The 20,428-nt window shown below is 49.2% G+C and overlaps 1 protein-coding gene across 3 annotated transcripts in view; it reads right to left on the bottom strand.

The window, feature by feature from the left end:
- Positions 1 to 8,816: 8,816 nt before the first annotated feature.
- LOC137437732 (N-acetylgalactosaminyltransferase 7) overlaps positions 8,817 to 20,428 on the bottom strand; it is a 41,727-nt gene continuing 30,115 nt past the window's right edge. For 2 of the 3 annotated variants that reach the window (XM_068132309.2, XM_068132307.2), the window contains exons 9-12: positions 12,420 to 12,638; positions 12,020 to 12,118; positions 11,738 to 11,860; positions 8,817 to 10,331 (exon numbers count right to left, since the gene is read on the bottom strand). In XM_068132309.2, coding sequence (XP_067988410.2) covers positions 10,194 to 10,331; positions 11,738 to 11,860; positions 12,020 to 12,118; positions 12,420 to 12,638 — 579 coding nt within the window. In that variant the 3' untranslated portion in view covers positions 8,817 to 10,193. The remainder of the gene's footprint in view (positions 10,332 to 11,737; positions 11,861 to 12,019; positions 12,119 to 12,419; positions 12,639 to 20,428) is intronic. The other variant, XM_068132308.2, reaches the window with a different exon arrangement.

Raw genomic sequence — 20,428 nt, 5'->3', positions numbered from 1 at the left:
AACCGTTCTCTGATCGATTTATGCATCCAAGCACAGCATCCTGTCATTTTCAAAATAGAGATATTGATTACCGTGTGTTGAATCAATCGATGAACGATGATGGAAACAAAATGGCGCCAATGACCCACTTGACCAGAAATTTCAAGGACGCACCATGTCGCTTCTACTCTAGTCTTCACCGTTATCCCCACCGCATCACTAGTCTCATCCTTGCCTCGACCCTGCCAGCACTATCCTCGCCTGTGCCACCACGACCCTCGACCCTGCCACCACGACCCTCGTCCGTGTCACCACGACCCTCGACCCTGCCTCCATGACCCTCGCCCGTCTCACCACGACCCCTTGTCCCTGCCACCACGACCCTCGCCCGTCTCCTCGACCCTGCCTCCACGACCCTCGACCCTGCCACCACGACCCTCGCTCGTGCCACCATGACCCTTGACCCTGCCACCACGTCCTTTGGCTCCCTCGTTCACCACCTCCCTCTCCCCCAGTTGTCCCATCTGATACCATTAGCTGATGAAAATTAAACATCTCATGGTGTTAACACAATAGCTCATTATTATTGATAAACAAATCCTGCTAACCAACGGTTATTTGAATTTATGGATTTTCTAAGTCACTTCCGTTCAGTTGTTGATTTTTGGCGCGAATTGGAGACGGAAGTGTGGCCCTGGTGATGCTCTGATTCGTGTGACGTCATACGTGCTGCGATGCCCACTGGGTGCTCCTTACGCTTTACGTTTCTGCATCTACTGCTCTTGGAAGAAAACCGTCTCCAAGTCCTCTGGTTATTCTGTTAATGACAGATTCCTACTTGTATCACCTTTCATGGAATGTCGGGAGAGGCTCTTTCCCGGCTACCGAGTAACCAAACAACAAACTGGGTATAATTGTCTAATTGGAGCCGTTCAAGTTGTAGTTGTAATTTTTGGTAAAGTCTTATTGTAATCTAAGTTGAGAATGGTTTCTACAAATTGTTTTATACCAGACACAATTAATTGCTCACAAAGTAAACGGTATCCTTGGTGTAGAATTATCTATCTCGGCCAAATTAAATATATATACATATACCAGTTGATCATCCAGATAAAAAAAAAAGAAGGAATGTTGGAGACCCTTTCCATTTGCTTTTTCAAAATGGCCGCCATGCACATGGCATGCCATTTTTAAAAAAACAGCCCCCCCCCCACCCCCCCTTACCAAAATCGAGTTAATAAAATAAACTGAAATATGGATGAAATTGTGTGGTGGCTTTGAAGCCAAAACGCCAAATGGAAGCAATCCATCACCCTTAACAAGTGGGCGTCAGGTTCTTGCCCCTCCCCACTTCCCAGACAAAACCTTTGCGCAGGCCCCCTTTTGATTAATCAAACTCAGTTGTCGGGCAGAGATGGGACCCAGCAAATCACCACCAGTGATGGCCCCGACCGCCTCCGATAGTCCAGCACCGGTAGGGGGTGGAGGGGAGGGTTGAAGTCGCAAAACGAGGGAGTTGGGAAACCCATAGACGAGGCGTGAGGGATCTATCTATATTATAATAGCCGTAGATGATTCTGTCTGTCTGTCTGTCTATCTGTTGGGTGTCTGTCCGGGGTGTGGCTTACTCGGTTTGCAGAGTAGCTCCACCCATTCTGGGAGTGGCTATAAACAAATATCCACCATTTTATTAACTCGCATAGCTTTGAGTCCTGTTTTGTAGGCCCGTGGTGTCTTGCTCTCCCCAGTTTTATTTCAAATCAAATTCGATAAATCATTTCATTTTTCACAGTCGCTAACATAGTTTTAGACTCGGTGAAAAAAAACGGGAAGAAAATCCGATGAAAGTTGCCGTTTATAGAACGAAATGAATTCTCAAAGGCCTGTAACTTCAAGGCCATTGAGTCTCTCTCACGCCTTTATCTCCAATCTAACTCACCATATGATTTCATTTTTATCGATGGTTTTACTTTTAGACTCGGTGTCAGCAATAATTGAGAACAATCCACACACGCGGGAAAATGCAGAGATATATTTTTTAAAATCGCGTCATGGTGTATCATACACCGCCCAACATGACACCGCCGGCAATGTGTCGATATATATTAAAAATTCGCTTTTGCTTTTCCGTTATGATATATTACTATTTCGTTTGATGACAATCGTCACAAAAACGTCAACAATGATGCCGACATATATTTCTTCGTTTTTATTTCATTCAACATATTAGCCGGAAGTAAAATATGTTTCAGGAAATTACCGAGAGATATTTCTTCGTTTTTTTTATTAGTTATGTGCGCATACACTTTAAATAGGTTATTTGAAATCTTTAATTTTCCACAAACATTCCACACACGCGGGAAAATGCAGAGATATATTTTTTAAAATCGCGTCATGGTGTATCATACACCGCCCAACATGACACCGACGGCAATGTGTCGATATCTATTTTAAATTCGATATATCATTTCATTTTTCACAGTCGCTAACATAGTTTTAGACTCGGTTGAAAAAAAACGAGAAGAAAATCCGATGAAAGTTGCCGTTTATAGAACGAAATGAATTCTCAAATGCCTGTAACTTCAAGGCCATTGAGTCTCTCTCACGCCTTTATCTCCAATCTAACTCACCATATGATTTCATTTTTATCGATGGTTTTAGAGTCGGTGTCAGCAATAATTGAGAACATTCCACACACGCGGGAAAATGCAGATATATTTTTTTAAATCGCGTCATGGTGTATCATACACCGCCTAACATGACACCGACGGCAACGTGTCGATACATATTAAAAATTCGATATATCATTTCATTTTTCACAGTCGCTAACATAGTTTTCGACTCGGTTGAAAAAAAACGGGAAGGAAATCCAATGAAAGTTGCCGTTTATAGAACGAAATGAATTCTCAAACGCCTGTAACTTCAACTTCAAGGCCATTGAGTCTCTCTCACGCCTTTATCTCCAATCTAACTCACCATATGATTTCATTTTTATCGATGGTTTGGACTCGGTGTCAGCAATAATTGAGAACATTCCACACACGCGGGAAAATGCAGAGATATATTTTTAAAAATCGCGTCATGGTGTATCATACACCGCCCAACATGACACCGACGGCAACGTGTCGATATATATTAAAAATTCGCTTTTGCTTTTCCGTTAAGATATATTACTTTTTCGTTTGATGACAGTCGTCACAAAAACGTCAACAATGATGCCGACATATATTTCTTCGTTTTTATTTAATTCAACATTATTAGCCGGAAGTAAAATATGTTTCAGGAAATTACCGAGAGATATTTCTTCGTTTTTTAAAATTAGTTATGTGCGAATACACTTTAAATAGGTTTATTTGAAATCTTTAATTTTCCACAATATAATTTACTTGCCATTTATCATTTGATGATTACGAGACAAATTCCTCTTGAGGATCGTGACAATTCATGCGCTGCGTGGAAACTTCTATTTCCAAAATGAATGAGACGATCGATGAAGAACGCAGACTTGAACAGGATGCAGCAAGAAAACGAATGAGACGGGCGAACGAGTCCATCGACGAACGTCAATGCAAACTTGCGGGGTCACCCGTGGGATTCCCACGGGTGACCCCGCTAGTTTCAAGAATATTGTAGATGAGAGATAAGATCTGAGATTCACACACTCACTTTCTTTCCAACTTTTCTCAAACTTTCCTTACCGTCTTTCTTCTTCTTCATTGTTTGCATTCTCTAATTTTCCAACTTGCCCTTTCACGTTTGTGGTGGCTTTTACATACACATAGACGACACACTGAGCTCGGTGCACCTTCAACGCAGCCCGGTTGTAGCTACATCACCCACTTACACCAGAGCTGCTTGCCTCGCTGCACCAGCCAATATTGCCCCTTAGCTGGCCTTCCATCATTTCTCCTTTTTAACCCCCAACCGCTATTTCTGGCCTTCTGTAATAAACCTATGAAATAGTTAATATAGTCTCACCTTATCCTGCTTGGGTTTGATCTGAGATCGTGTTTCTGGGGCAATTGGCCTAAGTAATTAATTGGTCTGATAGATGATAGGGTGTGGTTCGTAACGCTGGTTCACTCGGTCAATTAATAACCCTTAATACAGCCGTCGGAACAGTTCCCCATCTGCTTCAATCATCTCACAGGTACGGTAAACTGACCCTTGGCATGAAGATCTAGCCAGAGCAGTGTTGTAGACCACGTACATTGTATTTGGATGGACACATTGGCCTTTAGGGGTGATCCGGGCCATGCCGGTAACTGTATGTATTATGTTTGTAGGGGGTAGGCAGTGATTACCTAAGAACTAGGTAAATTTGTATGGATTAGTATGCTCCGATCATCATGAAGAAGAAGAACCACCAGGTAATAAGTCGGGATCCAGTAGACCGTGTTTGGATTAAGGTGTATCTTCGTCCCCATTACGATGAGTGGGGCATGTTACCTAGCTCAGGGACTATGGGTAAATTATCCCTTGTACGTTGTTACCTCTGTATCTGTTCCTTTTGACAATACACCACACGTAAGGCTAGCATCCCACATTTAAACGCCCTAATAAAAAAACCTACCAGAGGCCAGGACATTGAGCGCTGCCGCTAATTACATTGACTTTGGAGGCACACCTAGATTGGGCAGGGCAAGGCCACACCCGAGGACCCGTGACAGCAGGGTTTTTGATTGATGGGAAGGACTGGTAAGAAGAACTCGCTGATTGGCGAAGGACTACCGATGACGTCAGAGCGACGTTTAAAAAGTGGTTTGAGCGGCTCGTTCTGGAGGTTAAAGTGAATGGTTGTGCTTGCTCTCTGCACGGGGAGGCTTCATCATAAACGCCCGCGTTCCGAGACTTTGCTGGTGGTCGTGAGGCGGAAGAGCCGGGGATGGAGAGCTGCAGTTTTCCCCAAGCAAGAACGACGAGCTGCACAACTCCTGTTCGTTTCGCGCGCGACACCGGAGTGAAGGGACCCGTTTCGCGCCAACGAGCACGTTTCGCGCGCAAAGCCGCCAACACACCGGACGATGTTTACGACCCCTGACGAGACCCCACCAGCGATCAGAGCCAAGTGCACTAAATAACCACACACCTTTATTTTATCCACCATTTATTTTATCCTTCGTCTGTGTTTGTGTCTGTTGTGGGGACGTCCCAAATGAGGAAATTATTTGACCGTTTTATTTTGTATTGCCGGCATTCCTTTTAATAAAGCCGGTATTTTTGGACATTTTAAATCCGGTTTCGTGTGAGTTTATTTATTGCAGGGTTTGGAGACTGCCGGTGGGATCGACCAGGTAAGGCTCTGGTCCTCGTCCTCCCTCTTGCTTCCCCACGTGTATTCTCTGCCATTTGAACTGAACGCTTCGGAGTTAAAGCTCGCTTGGCCTTCCGTGCTACCCTCAGGCATTCACCAAGGGTAGTCAAGCGACAATATGTATCATATACTTCGAGAGGATTTGACCAAGGAAGATGCAACTTTCAAGGATTAATGAGGGCACCCTGAAGTTGTACCTGTGCAAGTTTCATTTCATTCCATAAAGTTATGAAAAAAAGATTTGTTTCGCCCATCTTCGCATTTTCTTCCTTTGGAGGGGTCGCAAATTTTCAAAATGACTGATGAGGCATAATTAAAGAAAATGTCAAAATACAAGTTGCAGGAAATGGTCGATTTTGTGGGGGCATAGCTATTCAGATCTTGAAAATATTGAATACTTTGGAAAAAATATATTGTTTGCAGCAAAATTAAATTACAATTCAATCAAGTGCATGACGACGTCAAGGAAAAAAGGCAAACGCAGTCCAATGAGACAAACATTGGATTCCATTCATCAGGATGCAGGACAAAGGCATCAACAAGAATCGGGGCAGCACGTGAGGAAAAATTGGAGCAAATAGGTTTAGCGGAAGCTTTTTCTCAAAATAACGAAATAATTCATAGAACATCTTACTTCATGCAGTCTTGAGGATAAAAGGAGCATAGGCGGAGTCTGCGAGCAGCAAATTTGATTGGTCGATATGATGTAAAATGCCATAACATTTTATCTAAGTACTGCTAAACGAAAGGGTTTTGGAAGTGTCAATCGGGCGATTTGTGTTCTACGGTATTCACGTACAAAATTCAATTGAAATATAATAAAGATATGAAAGGTTGGAGAAAAAAATAATTCGGAAGTTTACCGTCGATGATGTTGTCTTTTACACCACATTATTTAACACGTCACATTAGTTATTCGTGCCTGTTTGTGTCCTTTATGACGTCCCGAAAAGCTGCAAGTTTCCTGCTTGGAATGATTTTCCATTTTGTTTTGACTGCCAGGCACACACTAAAATATTTCACTCCTCTCTGCGCTTGTGTGATCGACTGATCGGGACAAATTCAGAGGCAAAGAATTGCTAAACCAAGGGTTCGTTTTCCGATTAATGTTGAAAATACAACATTCGATTGAAATCAAGTTGCTCCTCAATCATAAACTGACGTTTGTGGCCACACAGGGAACGTGAACCAATTGCTTAACCCCACTTGCTGCTTCACGCCTGCGGGGTAAAAAGCCCACGAGCAGGACCACTATCGACTAATAACACTCGGTGGCAACTAAAGCAACTGCGAATACAGTCGTGACTTGGGGCTCGAGATTGAACTTCAAGGTAAGTCGACCACAGAACAGTCCTTGAATAGTTGTTCCGGTGCGGAGCGCGTGTTTCTATTCATTGTCAATGACGAGGCTGTCACAGTGGGAAGCAGAACAGTTTGGTTTAAATCACAAACATGTGCATCAAATAAAATAAACATTTTTCTTCTCCACAAAAAGTACATTCGAATCGTTTGCCTTTAAATCCCTAAATCTACGACTCCTATCGAGTCCATACAAAGCGACCTGAGGAGTTCAACCACAAACAAATCCCATAAAACATCTCGGCCTCATTACAATTGGACTCTATAAGAGCCACTCTAGTAAGTGGAGTGATCGATTGTGAGATGAGTTTTAAAAAAAACAACAAGTTAAAGTTACCCAGGCGATTATACTTCATTCAGATAATCACATGATAACATTCACTGTACATCACACCCTTCAAGTGCTCACCTTTTTGTTTTACCACATTTGTATTACATTGGCTCGTGATGAATACAAATGCAAATAAAGCCCTTTGCTCACAAACAACCTTGTACAATCATAGTGCAAACCACCACACACCTGAAGCAAAACTTCAAAAAGATACGATTTACAAAATAATTTGCATTAAGCAGGACAAAAAATAATTAAATTATCAAGCGTCACCTCATTCACATGATTGAATCAAACATCACTTCACAGGAAGAGAGAAAGAGAGCGAGAGAGAGCGAGACACAGAGAGAGCGAGACACAGAGAGAGCGAGACACAGAGAGAGCGAGACAGAGAGCGAGACACAGAGAGAGGGAGAGAGAGCGAGACAGAGAGAGGGAGAGAGAGAGCGAGACACAGAGAGAGCGAGACACAGAGAGAGCGAGACACAGAGAGAGCGAGACACAGAGAGAGCGAGACACAGAGAGAGCGAGACACAGAGAGAGCGAGACACAGAGAGAGCGAGACACAGAGAGAGCGAGACACAGAGAGAGCGAGACACAGAGAGAGCGAGACACAGAGAGAGCGAGACACAGAGAGAGGGAGAGAGAGAGCGAGACACAGAGAGAGCGAGACACAGAGAGAGGGAGAGAGAGAGCGAGACACAGAGAGAGGGAGAGAGAGAGAGAGCGAGACACAGAGAGAGGGAGAGAGAGAGCGAGACACAGAGAGAGGGAGAGAGAGAGCGAGACACAGAGAGAGCGAGACACAGAGAGAGCGAGACACAGAGAGAGCGAGACACAGAGAGAGGGAGAGAGAGACACAGAGAGAGGGAGAGAGAGACACAGAGAGAGCGAGACACAGAGAGAGCGAGACACAGAGAGAGGGAGAGAGAGAGAGCGAGAGCGAGACACAGAGAGAGGGAGAGAGAGAGCGAGACACAGAGAGAGGGAGAGAGAGCGAGACAGAGAGAGGGAGAGAGAGAGCGAGACACAGAGAGAGGGAGAGAGAGAGCGAGACACAGAGAGAGGGAGAGAGAGACACAGAGCGAGACACAGAGAGAGGGAGAGAGAGAGGGAGAGAGAGAGCGGGACACAGAGAGAGGGAGAGAGAGACACAGACAGAGAGAGAGAGAGACAGAGTGTGAGTGTGTGTGAGAGAGAGAGAGAGCGAGACAGAGAGAGAGCGAGACAGAGAGAGAGAGAGAGGGAAAGAGAGACAGAGACAGACAGAGAGAGACAGAGACACAGACGGACAGAGAGAGAGAGAGAGAGAGTTAACTCTGCGGGCAAATTATGAACGAGTTAAAAATTTGTCGCATTTGTTCTTGTATTCCTATTTTTTTTTTTTCTAGGTTTATAAATCCATTTCCTAGCAGGACAGATTGGAGTTACGCGTACTCAACTCTGAGCGGTCTCGTCTGGGTACGAATCTCGAACCAGCTCAAAACTGTCATCCTTTTGTTCCACAGGCAGGCCGAGGCATGAATGTGTGCACTGTCTGGCTGAATGACGTCTAAACTACGTGTCCTATCTGGCAACGTTGCCTGGCGGACATTCAAGATCCCACGGTCTCCTCCGTGAGGAATCGGCAAGTTATCTCCGGCACTCTGAACAAATTGCAAATTTATACCCTGACTGTTGCGGAGGCAGTGCCAACTCAACCCGTCGGCAACCAACGCTTTGGGAAGAGTAGGGTACGTACATCGATTACGAAGAATCCATAACAAACAGTTAAAAACTATTCTTCACAGATAGACATGTCACATGGAAGTTTCAACTTTGGAGATTACTGGGTTTTAAAAGTTGATTTCACTGGCATTTTCACATTTACCCCCCACCCTACACCGCTATACCAATATTATTGTACACACTCACTTTTTCCTGCCATGAATTACAAACCTGTAGTACCAAGTTAGATAAGGTAGACCACTTTAAAAAAAAACCCATGATGCTTAGCGAGTTTATATGACGTGGGTAACTTAGGAAGCACGTACGACACTTTTGATCAGAGTTATTGTGCGCAATGAGTGCTGAGGTCAAAGAGGAAAGAATGGAATGGTTGATATATAAATGTTTTTGATATCAGATGAAGAGAAAAATATATGTAAACCTGTATATATATGTATATAAAAAGAGCAGATGCAACAAAACTCCCATCATCTTACCTTGTACAACAAACCAAGGGAAACCAAAAAGTATCTTCAATATTGAACCCAGGACTAACAGCCACGTGATCATGAGGCAGGCAACCGCTTGTCAAATGATCAAGGGATACTGAAACACCCAACAACAAATAAACAAAATTTCCAATTAAAAAATAAATCCTTCAGCTCCATTCTCTACATTCACAAACACAGACATCTGTTTTTGTTTCTACTCTCTCATCCTATCGAGGATCATCGTAACCAAAGGAAGAAACGTCAAAGCAATTATTTATATCCAAAACCCTTGGCGAGAACAGGATGCATTTACAAAAAAATCCTGACTGCAAAGAAATGTGGTTGTTAGTGCATCTCGGTCCCCCATGATGTACGATTGTGTGGTAGAGATGGGCCACCAGCGTGGCAGGGATTGTCACGCCAGCTGTGGATCAGTGTCACGGCTTCCAAGAACATCAACCGTCAATCAAGGGGTGAAGGCACATTAATTGCACGGGGAGCGAAATTCCTCCTCAACCTCGATCTTGTATAAAAAAAAAAGAAAAAGAAAAAAAACTCCCCTAAAACCCCCCACACCCTGCCCCCCCCCCCCTAGAAATATCGACGACAACAATCCGTAAACCTTCGATTCGATTATAAAAATGCAAAAATAAATTGCAATCAGAGGGCAAATATTGTGCGCTCAACCATATGCGACACAACCCCCTTGGCTCGGCCAAACCTCGGAGTCCATTGATCGAGGTCCTCGGCCACAAAGTGGGGTGCATACATCCTGTACACTCTTTACACCTGGGAACGGTCGAGGAAGTAAATCGGAGTGGTTAAAAGGTCAGCGAGGTTACGGTTGACTATTGTGGCCCGTAATCAGTGCTCATGGGGCAGTAGCCCGACAACATGGTAATTTGATGCCGACGGAGTTGTCAGATGCTGGAGTGCTTTGCTGGTCTGTCGACACCGACAATACCGAGGTCTTCTGAGTGTTGGAATGAGGCTGCATGGAACTGCTCGCCTTTCATAGCAAGCCCACGTTATTCATCTCCCAGAGTTGCGTCTTCTTGCCGTCCACGCATGGTGCCAGTTGCACCTTATGGAGAAGCTCGTCACGGTCGAGGCACGAGAACGTAGGAGTGTGTACGAACACGTGATCTTCCTGTAATGGCAGTGAAGAGGATAGCTATTACTTTCAAACCAATAATTAAGAAGATAAACAAACGAGTGCCTTGGGATGCAAAAAGTTTATAAATCCTTTTGTCACAAGCTGTCTTTCCTCGATCAAATCTCCACTTTCCAACATGGAAGGCAAACGTGGCCAAGGAGACCTAGCTGTCACTCCCAGGGGGCCTGGCTTCAGTCAGTTGGAGCCAATGGGGCCACACTCAATTAAAAATAACTTTAATATTTGTTAATTGACATATGTGGGAAAATTACACACCCAGACTGGGAATCGAACCCAGGTCCTTTGGTGAGCCGTACCAGTGCTCTGCCATCTGAGCTATCTGGGTGACCCTAACCAAACATGCAATTTTTCCACACATATGACTGCCACTCTCTTTCCGTCACTGCTTCCGGGGCACTTGCTGCCAACCATAGGAGCACCAACGGCCTGCTCACAAGTGCTGGTGTTTGAAATAGCGGACATGGATGTCTGCTCATTGGAGAAAGACCCTCTTGTATATAGTTTTTTGGTCCTATCGCTCAATGGTGAAGAACCACTTAAAAAAAAAATTCTCGTATCCGGATCTGGATCTTCACAAAAGTCGAGTCAATTGGTCCTTGTCACACATTGAACCTGCCCACAAAGTTTTACAACCAGTCGCATTCCTCCATCCAGGTCTCCAAGACAGCCAGCTGTTCACCACCATCTCAGATCTCAAATAAATGGTTGTGTGTGTGTGTTTTCGTGTGTGTGCCCATGTGTGTGCCCGTATGTGTGTGTGTGTGTGCCCGTGTGTGTGCCCGTATGTGTGCCCGTATGTGTGCCCGTGTGTGTGCCCGTATGTGTGTGTGTGTGTGTGTCTGATGTAGCTTGTATTTTCTAGGGACAACCATTTTATTCAAAAGAAAGATGTAGGGTTGGTTTCACATGATCATTTCTTATGATCGTCCCTTTACATTTTTACCTCCGCCACTAAAGGTGGATGGAGGTTATGTTTTCACCCCTTTCTGTCTGTTTATTTGTCTGTCTGTGAACAAGATATCTCAAAAAGTTGTGGACGGATTTGGACAAAACTTAGTGGAGAGGTTGCGTATGTGACAAGAACGAATCGATTTGATTTTGGTGAAGATCTGAATATGAATTCGCATATGATAATTATTTAATTCTTCAAGTGATTCTTCACCATTGGGAGATGGGGCCAAAAACGATACATAGTAGGATATCTCAAATACTTGTGGATGGATTTGGACGAAATTTGGTGGAGAGGAAAACTCGACATTAGTGAATTTGCCCACATGCATCAGTTCAACCTCATAACCGTATGCTAAATCACATCAAAACTATGACCACTCTTCCTGCGGCCCTAAACTCTTTACTTCAAACTTCAAGCAGTCCCTTACCTTTTTGTATGTCCACTCTTGATATTCACGGAGTTTGCAATGAGTGATTGCAACATCCGACTGCCTAGCCATCAGGCACTGGTCGTATTGCATCATTTGCTGAGCTTCATTGATCCTGAAGAGCTGGTGGGACGAGTGAAACAAGCAGAGAGAGGGGAGGAATGTGGTAACGATGTCGATAAAAGAAGATCACGAAGATTTCGTCTGAGTCGTTCTCCAGTAAGCTAAAGTGAAACCGGTGACCATTAGAGGTGCACAAGTCGACAGGTCATTTAGGCTCACCTGGTTTCCTCCCATGCGGTGACACGGGCCTAACTCCAGAATACCCCCGTCCTTGTGACCCATACTATCAATGCAGTAGTTTGTGCCCAGACCACGGATCTGAAATACAAAAGGCAATTGATCATCCATAACATTTTGAGAAAAAAAAATACATATTTTGTTTGCTGAAAACATTTGAAACAAAAAATGATTTTTAAAGAAATGTTTTGGAGTGTGTGCCACATACAGCGTTCACAACCAAATATATTATGCACCTAGTCATAAGAAAATATAGAGAAAGTGAAAGGCAATGCTGCCCATCCCACCTGTGCCAAATCCCCTCCCAACTTCACCTGTCAGCTGCTCCCAGTTACTCTCTTTATTCATACGACTCCCTCCCAATCCCATAAAGCTCAAATACCTCTCCCCACTCGACGTTCTTCGGAGGTAGCGGGAAGAAGTCTGGGATGTCATAGGCAATGTTTTCCATGAACCACTTGAAGTCCTTACAGTTGTGATCTTTGCGGAAATTCTGCAGTGCTGAGATGTCTCCGTACGCAATGTTTTTGGACTCGGGGCGGCTTGCGTAGAAGTAATCCCGGTATTCGTCCCACCAGACCTCCACCACTCGGACATAGTTCTATATCCGATTCGATAACAAAACAACCTTTGGATACACCGTCTCACATTTGGGGGAAATCTTTGGAAAAAGTAAGAGCAAAGGTTTTTGTGAGCCCGACTGGAATTAAAGGTTCCACAATGATGGCGGTAAAGCATGCATACCCATGCAGTTGGCTTTGGGTGATTTTATTGAAAAAATAAAAAGAAGAGAAAAGAAAAGAAACAAACGAAAGGATGACCCAGAAGGACGGATAAAGCCGAGATGATTTATGCAAGCATCGAAACACCAGGCATACTATAATTATCAACAGCATAGATATCTAACAGTAATGGAGTAGGGCCGGGGGGGGGGGATGGGGGGGGGGCAGAGGACTAGGGATGAGAACAGTAGGGCAAGGATGAATATCACTGTCTGTTTTTCTGCGTGCACGTTATCACAAAAAATTGTGGATAGATTCGGATGAAATTTGATTGACAGGTTGGGTGGGTGACAAGAATAGATTCCATTTTGGTGACGATCTGGATCCGATAACTTTTTAAGTGATTCTTCACCATTGAGTGAAAGTGCTAAAAACAATATATAGAACTGGCAGGAGTACCCGGGGGGGAAAGATATACTACATATACAACTTTGGGGGGGATGGGAGGAGTGGCTTTGACAGGCCCCTCCGTTTTGGGAGAGGGGGGATAAGGGAGGAGGCAGGAGAGGGATGGGTGGGGAAGGGAGTGGGGGAGTGTAAGGGGGAGGGATGCGAGGTGAGGGGAGAGGGAGGGGAAAGATATACTACATATACAACTTTTGGGGGGGGGGGGGGGGAGGAGTGGCTTTGACAGGCCCCTCCGTTTTGGGAGAGGGGGGATAAGGGAGGAGGCAGGAGAGGGATGGGTGGGGAAGGGAGTGGGGGAGTGGAAGGGGGAGGGATGCGAGGTGAGGGGAGAGGGAGGGGAAAGATATACTACATATACAACTTTTGGGGGGGGGGAGGAGTGGCTTTGACAGGCCCCTCCGTTTTGGGAGAGGGGGGATAAGGGAGGAGGCAGGAGAGGGATGGGTGGGGAAGGGAGTGGGGGAGTGGAAGGGGGAGGGATGCGAGGTGAGGGGAGAGGGAGGGGATAGATATACTACATATACAACTTTTGGGGGGGGGGGGGGAGGAGTGGCTTTGACAGGCCCCTCCGTTTTGGGAGAGGGGGGATAAGAAGGAGAAAAATTTAAAAAAAGGAAATTGTAATGCCCTCTGCCACAATCACCAGGTGGTGCCGCACGGTACACATTTACAGAGAGCATTTACGCTCCTCTCCCGGTCCCCCACACCCCCGCATGAGGCCGCAGCCACAAAGCCTGTGTTACCCACATATCAGCCAAAGTTGTAATTGTATTTGTACACCGAGTAAAGTATACAAGTGTTTATAGCTGGAGTACCCGGCGTTGCACAAGAGAAAAAGAAACATTAACATATTTGAAATGAGATAAATATAATGGAAAAGGAATTACATCCAAATCAGAATGAATGAATGAATGATCGTTTTAAGGCCATTTTTCCCCGCTAGAGCGGGGGTTAGCCTTGCGGGCCCCATGACAATCATGGTTCTCTGTTTGAGGCAATGTTTTTATGGCCGGATGCCCTTCCTGACGCCAACCCTTGGTCACGCCCTTACGATGCGCAGGGATAAGGTGTATCTATTCTAAATCGGGGTACACACCGGGATCATTCATCCCAGCAAGCTGGTACTCAATTTGCCGACCTCTGGTACTCAATTTTACATCTAAATCAGAATCCACCACAAATGTCAAATCATAATTTCACCTTTTTGATGAACAAATGCTGCTGAATATGCCGTTGAATATGCCGCTCATCACGTTTCTGAGTTGTGTGATGTCAATCAGGAAGAAGAAGAAGCCTTACTACCAACTTCGTACACTTCTGGAATTGTTTGATTTATTTTTGTTCAAATGTCTGGTGATTGTTTTGTATTTATTTATGCGAATGTGTACTTGTATATAACTGTCATTAATCAAAAGGGTTTAGGCACTATCGTGCACTTTTTTTTTTATCCAAAAAAACCAACTTTTTATTTTTCTAAAAATTTCCCCCCTTTTTTACCTATAACACTCCCAGGCATTCACTGACGAACCTCTGAAAGTTTGACGAAGATTCGTTCAGCCATCTCTGAGAAAAATAGCGACACACACACACAGACAGACCAAAAGCTCTCCTGTATCGTAGATATCTCAAAAAGTTATGGGTGGATTTGAACGAAACTTGGTGGATGAGTTGGGTATGTGACAAGAACAAGTCGATTAGATTTTGGCTCAGGTCCCAATGCAGATCACGCCCATCACTGGGATACAAAACGTAAACTAATCAGCCTGGTGGAGGGATGCGCTATACCGAGTGCCGTTCTAGTTATAAAATGAAATTGGATGGAGGGGGGGGGGGGGGGGTGGATACATTTTAGGGTGATGAATGATCAAACACAGAAAACATATTCACCTTTGGAACAAGACACTATCACAGACATTACAAACACTGCACATGTATACAATCACCCATCCAAAGCCACCCACATACCATACAAAAAATCCTAACAATGTCTATGTACCCCTCTAGCCCCAATGGCTGGAAATACCTATATTGTGGCGGACACAAAAGCCCACTGGCGTGGTGACATCATTCCACGCACCAAGTGGGCGGTGGCCACGCCCGAGGGGTAGGCGTGGCCTCATGATATACACCGGGCGACCAGCCCGGGGCATTTGAGTGTTACAGTGTAGTCTTACAATAAAGACGTTTATATACACAAAGAATTAAGTTAAGCACCCCCCCCGTTTTTTTACAACCTCGCACATTACAAGTTTGTTGTCGTCAAAACAGTGTAATATACCCATGATATTGCTATATTTTCTGGAGAAGTGATATTATGGTCACATAAAAACATAACAATCATGCCGTTTTCAATATTTTATTCTGAATAATTTAAGGTGAAATTTTTTGGGAATTTTAGGCATATTTTCACCTCAATTTAAGTATGGAGCTATAGGTCCATCACGGACAGTGTGGATGACGTTTATGTTTTCTAACGTACAGTCATTGTTCTGAGAAGACCTCTAGCGATCTTTGCGTCAATAACGTGTGTAGGACCCACGTGATCGGATCACTGACTCAACCAATCACTTTTTTTCACTTTGATCACTCAATTTCATCAATGGATAATTGCTAATGTCATACCAATCATTATTTGATCTCACATACCTTAGAATATATGCCAATGTATACATATACACAAAGAATATATATTAGGGGGTGCTTACCTTAATTCGTTGTGTAGGGGTGCTTAACTTAATTCTTTGTGTATATGTTACCGCTTGTCCGCTTCCTCCTTGCTCACAAGCAGCGCGCGTAACGCCGCGCTTTACTGGTGACCCTCGACGTTGGATCTGCCGTAGCGATCCTTCCGAACACGACGCCATTGCAATGGCCAACGACAAGGCAATGGCGATTAAACTTCCCGAATTTTGGGAGGCCCAGGCCGAAGTCTGGTTCGTTCAAGCCGAAGCCCAATTTCAGCTTCGGCGCCTCACCAACGACGACCTGCGCTACTGCCATGTCGTCGCCTCCCTCGGGCCCGGCACGGCCGCTCGAGTTGTGTCCGTCCTTCGCCACCCACCGGACGGCCACAAGTACGAGGCACTCAAGCGGCTACTCCTAGCCACGTTCGGCCTCACGGACGACGCACGGGCCGATCGCCTCCTGGATCTCCCCGAGCTCGGTGAGACGCGCCCGTCGGTCCGAATGGACCATATGCTGTCACTGTTGGGTGACGAAGCCCCCGGTTCGCTATTCCGGCGCCAACTTCCAGCGCAGGTTCGCCTCGCGTTGGCCGGGACCGAGCTAACGGAACCCCGAGCATTGGCCGCCAAGGCGGACAGGTACTTCGCCGCTTCGGACACACGGGCGAGCGTCGGCGTGGCCATCACGGCCCTCGACGCTGATGTTCAGCAGCATGTTCCACAGCATCAGCTTCTACAGCGCGCTGATGTTCAGCAGCATGCTGATACGCACCTCGTGAACGCCGCCACGCCCCGCCCACCGCCGCGGCGAAAATCGCCACCGCGGGGAAACCCGCCAACTCCACCGGCCGGGCGGAGCCAGCCGCGCTCCTCCAGCTCCACCACCTGGTGCTGGTTCCACGCCAAGTTCGGCCACGAAGCTCGGCGGTGTCATCCGCCGTGCTCCTTCAACGGGTCGGGAAACGCCCGGGCCGGCGCTCAATAATGGCGATGAGCGCCGGCCGTTCGAGCAGCCTGCTGTTCATAACGGACACCTTCTCCGGGCGCCGTTACCTGTGCGACACGGGAGCGCAGGTGAGTGTCATTCCCGCCGGCACGTCAGACAAGCACGCCGCGGGTGGGGGCCCCGCGCTGCTTGCCGCGAACGGGACGCCCATCCGTACGTACGGAAAACGCTGCCTCTCTCTGCGGTTTGGAGGGCAGGTTTTCCGATGGACGTTCGTCACCGCCGACGTGCCCATGGCACTGCTTGGCGCGGACTTCCTGTGCGCTAATGGGCTCCTGGTCGACGTCAAGCGCAGACGGCTTGTCCAGGCCGAGACGTTCAGCTCGCTCGCTTGTGCGTTGCCCAGCTCAACGAGCGGCTTGCCAAGCGACTTGCCGAACGATTCGGTTCCGGCCACGTTGGTCTGTACGCTTCCGGCAGCGGACGCATTCACCCGCCTCCTCGCCGGCTTCCCGGCCCTCACGCGGCCCACCTTCTCGGCGGGGGCCGTCAAGCACGGGGTGGCCCATCACATCCCCACCGTCGGGCCACCGGTCTACGCCCGGGCACGCCGCCTCGAGCCGACGAAGCTGGCGGTGGCAAAAGCGGGGTTCGCTACCCTGGAGCGACTCGGCATCGTTCGGCGCTCAGAGAGCGCTTGGGCGTCGCCGCTGCACATCGTGCCGAAGCCCGGCGGGGGATGGCGACTGTGCGGGGACTATCGCCGTCTCAATGACGCCACGACTCCCGACCGCTACCCCGTCCCCCACATTCAGGACTTTTCCGCCCGTTTGGCAGGCAGGTCCTTCTTCTCGAAGGTGGACCTCATACGCGGCTACCATCAGGTCCCCGTCAGGCCGGAGGACGTCCCGAAGACGGCGGTCATCACGCCATTCGGACTCTTCGAGTTCCTGCGCATGCCCTTCGGTCTGAAGAATGCGGCTCAGGCGTTCCAGCGACTGATGGACAGCGTCCTGCGCGACTTGGATTTTGTCTACGTCTACCTGGACGACATCCTCGTCGCCAGCGCGTGCCGCGAAGAGCACCTACGCCACCTCCGCACGCTCTTCGAACGCCTGGGCCAGCATGGCCTGATTGTGAACCCCGCAAAGTGCCGGTTCGGCGCCGCCACAATCGATTTTCTGGGGCACCGTGTCACCAGGCACGGAGCCGTCCCCCTGCCGGCCAAGGTGGAGGCGGTGAAGGGGTTTCCGCGCCCCCGCACGATCAGAGGGCTGTAGGAGTTCCTGGGCATGGTGAACTTTTACCATCGGTTCCTGCCCCGTATCGCCCAGCTCCTGCGCCCCCTGCACGAAGCTCTCCGAGGTAAGCCGGGCAAAGGCGACGTTACCTGGACGAAGCAGATGGACACGGCGTTCACGGGCGCGAAGCTCGCCTTGGCTAACGCCACCATGCTCGCGCACCCGGCGCCCGATGCACCGATCGCCCTCACCACCGATGCCTCGGACTACGCGGTGGGCGCGGTGCACGAGCAATGGGTGCGTGGAGCTTGGCAACCGCTGGCGTTCTTTAGCCGGCAGCTTCGCCCGCCCGAACGCCGTTACAGTACCTTCGACCGCGAGTTGCTCGGACTTCACTTGGCGGTCAGGCACTTCCGCCACCTGCTCGAGGGCCGGGCGTTCACTGCCTTCGTCGACCACAAGCCGCTGATCTTCGCGATGGGCAAGGTCACCGAGCCGTGGTCGGCCCGGCAGCAGCGTCACCTCTCGGCCGTGTCCGAGTACACGACGGACATCCAGCACGTCGCGGGGAAGGACAACCCGGTGGCGGATTGCCTTTCCCGGGCCGTCGCCCACGCAGTCCACCTCGGCATCGACTATGCCCGGATGGCAGCGGACCAGGCCGCTGACCCCGACGTCCAGGCCTTGCGGACCGCCGTCACGGGCCTCCGCGTCACCGAGGTGCCGTTCGACGGCGCGGGCGTGGCCCTCTTGTGCGACGTCTCCCTCGGGCGTCCTCGCCCCATCGTGCCCGCGGGCTGGCAGCGCCAGGTGTTTGACGCCATCCACGGCCTGTCCCACCCGGGCGCGAGGGCCTCCCAAAGGCTGATCGCCGACAAGTTCGTCTGGCATGGCCTCCGGAAGGCCGTCCGCGGCTGGGCCAGGACGTGCCTCGCGTGCCAGCGCGCCAAGGTGCACCGGCACACCCAGGCCCCGTTGGCCCCGTTCACGGTGCCGGAACGCCGGTTTGACCACGTCCACGTGGACCTGGTGGGACCTCTGCCCCCCTCGCGGGGTTTCACCTACGTCCTCACCATGGTGGACCGCACCACCCGGTGGCCGGAGGCCGTGCCCTTGGCGTCGACAACGGCGGCCGATGTCGCGCAGGCTTTCATCGCCACCTGGGTCGCCCGGTTCGGCACCCCCTCAGACATCTCATCCGACCGCGGCCCCCAGTTCACCTCGGAGCTCTGGGGGGCGGTTGCGCAGGGGCTCGGGGTCCGGCTGCACCGAACCACGGCCTACCACCCCCAGGCTAACGGCCTGTGTGAGCGATTTCACCGCTCATTGAAGGCCGCGCACCGGGCCACCCTCCGCGACGGCGGCTGGGTCGACAGGCTCCCCTGGGTCCTGCTGGGCCTCCGGACGGCGCCCAAGGAGGACCTGCGCGCATCCGCGGCGGAGTTGGTCTTCGGGCAACCGCTGCGGGTGCCGGGCGAGTTCCTCCCCGACTCCACAGCACCATGGTCCGTGGCACAGCAGCACTCCGCTCTGCAAGAGACCGCCCAGAGGTTCGCCCCGGTGCCAACGGCATGCCACGGGCACCCACCGACGCACGTCGCCCCGGAGCTTCGCACGGCGGAGTACGTCTTCGTCCGCCACGATGCCCATCGGACACCACTGCGGCCCCCGTACGACGGGCCTTTCCGCGTGCTGGAGACCGGGGCGAAGCACTTCACCCTGGACATCGGCTGTACTCCTGACCGCGTTTCGGTAGACCGCCTCAAGCCGGCCCACCTCGATGTGGACCATCCACCGCCAGTGGCCCGACCCCCACGTCGGGGCCGCCCTCCTGCGGGCGGACCCCCGGCACCGCCCAGCCCCGCCGCCACGCCGCCCCCCGGTCCTGCACCCATCCCAGGGGCAGCCAGGGGCATCCCACCTGGCATCCCTGCACCCCGGACGCCGCCGATCGCCAGGGGGCGCTTCGGCCGGGTCATTCGTCTGCCCCGCAAACTGGCCCTCCAGGTGCGCGGGAATTCTTGGGGGGCGCGTGTGGCGGACACAAAAGCCCACTGGCGTGGTGACATCATTCCACGCACCAAGTGGGCGGTGGCCACGCCCGAGGGGTAGGCGTGGCCTCATGATATACACCGGGCGACCAGCCCGGAGCATTTGAGTGTTACAGTGTAGTCTTACAATAAAGACGTTTATATGTTACCACTTGTCCGCTTCCTCCTTGCTCACAAGCAGCGCGCGTAACGCCGCGCTTTAATATAGCTTAAATATAAATCTATCTACGATTTCTGTTGCTACTACCATTCCAGGGAGACAGTTTCCTGCACCAAGTA

This window comes from Myxine glutinosa, chromosome 12 (assembly GCF_964187855.1).
Source record: "Myxine glutinosa chromosome 12, kmMyxGlut1.1, whole genome shotgun sequence".
Classification (NCBI taxonomy): Eukaryota; Metazoa; Chordata; class Myxini; order Myxiniformes; family Myxinidae; genus Myxine; species Myxine glutinosa.
The sequence above is the reverse complement of the archived record's forward strand: the minus strand, read 5'-3'. Positions and strand labels throughout refer to the sequence as shown.